Source organism: Aegilops tauschii, chromosome 3 (genome assembly GCF_002575655.3).
Source record: "Aegilops tauschii subsp. strangulata cultivar AL8/78 chromosome 3, Aet v6.0, whole genome shotgun sequence".
Taxonomy (NCBI): Eukaryota; Viridiplantae; Streptophyta; class Magnoliopsida; order Poales; family Poaceae; genus Aegilops; species Aegilops tauschii.
The window spans coordinates 622,482,366-622,484,189 of record NC_053037.3 but is presented as its reverse complement, the minus strand read 5'-3'; the positions used below and the strand labels follow the sequence as shown (position 1 = coordinate 622,484,189).

Sequence of the window (1,824 nt, the reverse complement as noted above, 5' to 3'; positions counted from 1 at the left end):
GTCTTGTGCTCGGTTCCATCACGTATTCTGTCCTATCCGAGTAGTAGACAAATTAATCACCGTCTAGGTTTTATATTTGCCCTGCTTTGCCGTGTATATCGATGGATTAATCAAGCGTGTCGCCGTGGTGTCTACGTACATATCCCAGTCCCAGCCATCTCTTGCTTCATCGTGCACGTCGGAAGGTAGTCCACTTTCATCGTGCAAATCGCGTAGTTAATCTCTCTCCACGAGGCCAAACATCCACCTCCATCTCCGACGGACTTGCCATCATGCATGGGACGTCGTGGTCAATGGGCCTCCCGCCGGAACTGCTCCGCGAGATCTCTTGCCGCCTGCACGACACCGCCGACTTCGTCCGCTTCCACGCGGTCTGCAAGCCATGGCGCGGCTCACACGAGCCGACAACGACTGATTATCAGTTCCTGCCATGGCTCCTCGCGCCTAGCAAGCCTGGTGACGACTCTCTCAAGATTAGATGCGTCTTCTCGGGCATAAGCTACCACGTGCCGCCGCCAGTATCTGCCACCATGACGAACGGGGTGACAAGCGCCGGCAACACCAACATCCGCTATTTCACCGATTCTCCCTTGGGCCCAACCCTTCACGAATCTGTCGCCGGAGGGGCCGTCGCCCACCTGCCTCTCTCCCCACACATCGAACGGTTGGGGAAGAACCCTGGTGGCATCATCCACAATGACGGTACCCTCCTTTTATACAGCAAATATGGCAAATGCAACAGTAGCGACCTCTACACGATCGAGTTCAGCGCGTCGCTCCTGCATCCTGGCAACGATGAGTGGACGTTTGTCCAGAGGACTCTGGAAACGCCCTGCTACGGCGAGTTCTATGCCATGTATCATGCCGGCAAGATCATTGTGACAATGTACAACAACCTCTGGCTCGTGATGATGACACCATCCACAGCAGCAACGAACAAGGATGATGTGCTGGTCCCCACGCCACTCTGGACGTCGCGCAAGTGTGACGGCTATTTCTGCGAGTACACCTATGTGTTCGAGTCTCGCGGCGAGCTTCTCTGGGCATCGGTGCACATCAAGATGGATTACCCGTACCAGGACGACGATGGAAAGGGTGTCTGCGGCCTGGTTCGCGCACTGTGGATGTCCATGCATGTGCTTGAGAAGGTTAGCGAGGGGTCGAAGGAAATACAGTGGGCGAGGAAGGATGCCAAGAGCTTGAAGGATCGCTTGTTTTTTCTCGGGTGGCCCAACAGTTTCACCATGGACGCGTCGCAGCTTGGCGTGAGCGGCGGGTTCGCCTACTTCTTGTACTGCGATGACCAGGGCCACCGCCAGCCCCATGAGCGGTGGGGTGTGTTTAAGTACAACCTCATCGACAACATGACAGAGTTCATCGAGTGGCTACCCCAAGGATGGGACGAGGAAATGTGCACGTGGCTCATACCCCAGCCCACCATTGCTCCAATTCATCAGGTTGTAGTTACTACTCCAAGAAGTAATAACATGATTCACATCAAAACACTTTGCCCTTGATTTAGGGTGTTGGTGGGTGACTTTGTCAATCTCAAGATTTGCTGGCTTAGTCTTTTGAAAGTGCTCATAGGTGTAGGATGTGTGTGTATGTTTATAAGGGTGAGGTGTACATGCGCGTATATGAGCATCTGTGTTTGTAATATGTTTATAAAAAGGGTGTGGCTTGATCTCAATCCAAGTCTTAGTCAACTGACAAAACATATAAAAAGAAGAAAGGCGATTTTTTTCACGGATCTCCACATAAGATCTCACAAATATAAAATTGACTTAGACTTGGTTAAGTCCCAGTTGACTGAGATTTAACAAT

General features: G+C 51.9%; 1 protein-coding gene across 1 annotated transcript; it reads left to right on the top strand.

Annotated features, from left to right (window-relative positions):
• The first annotated feature begins 293 nt into the window (after window positions 1-293).
• LOC109772243 (uncharacterized) lies at window positions 294-1,517 on the top strand. Its single transcript, XM_020330928.2, has one exon. The coding sequence runs from the start codon at window positions 294-296 to the stop codon at window positions 1,515-1,517; it is 1,224 nt and encodes a 407-aa protein (XP_020186517.2).
• The last annotated feature ends 307 nt before the right edge of the window (window positions 1,518-1,824 follow it).

Excerpts from the sequence above, each read along its gene's own strand:
- LOC109772243 (XM_020330928.2), top strand. The coding sequence starts at position 294 with ATGGGCCTCCCGCCGGAACTGCTCCGCGAGATCTCTTGCCGCCTGCAC.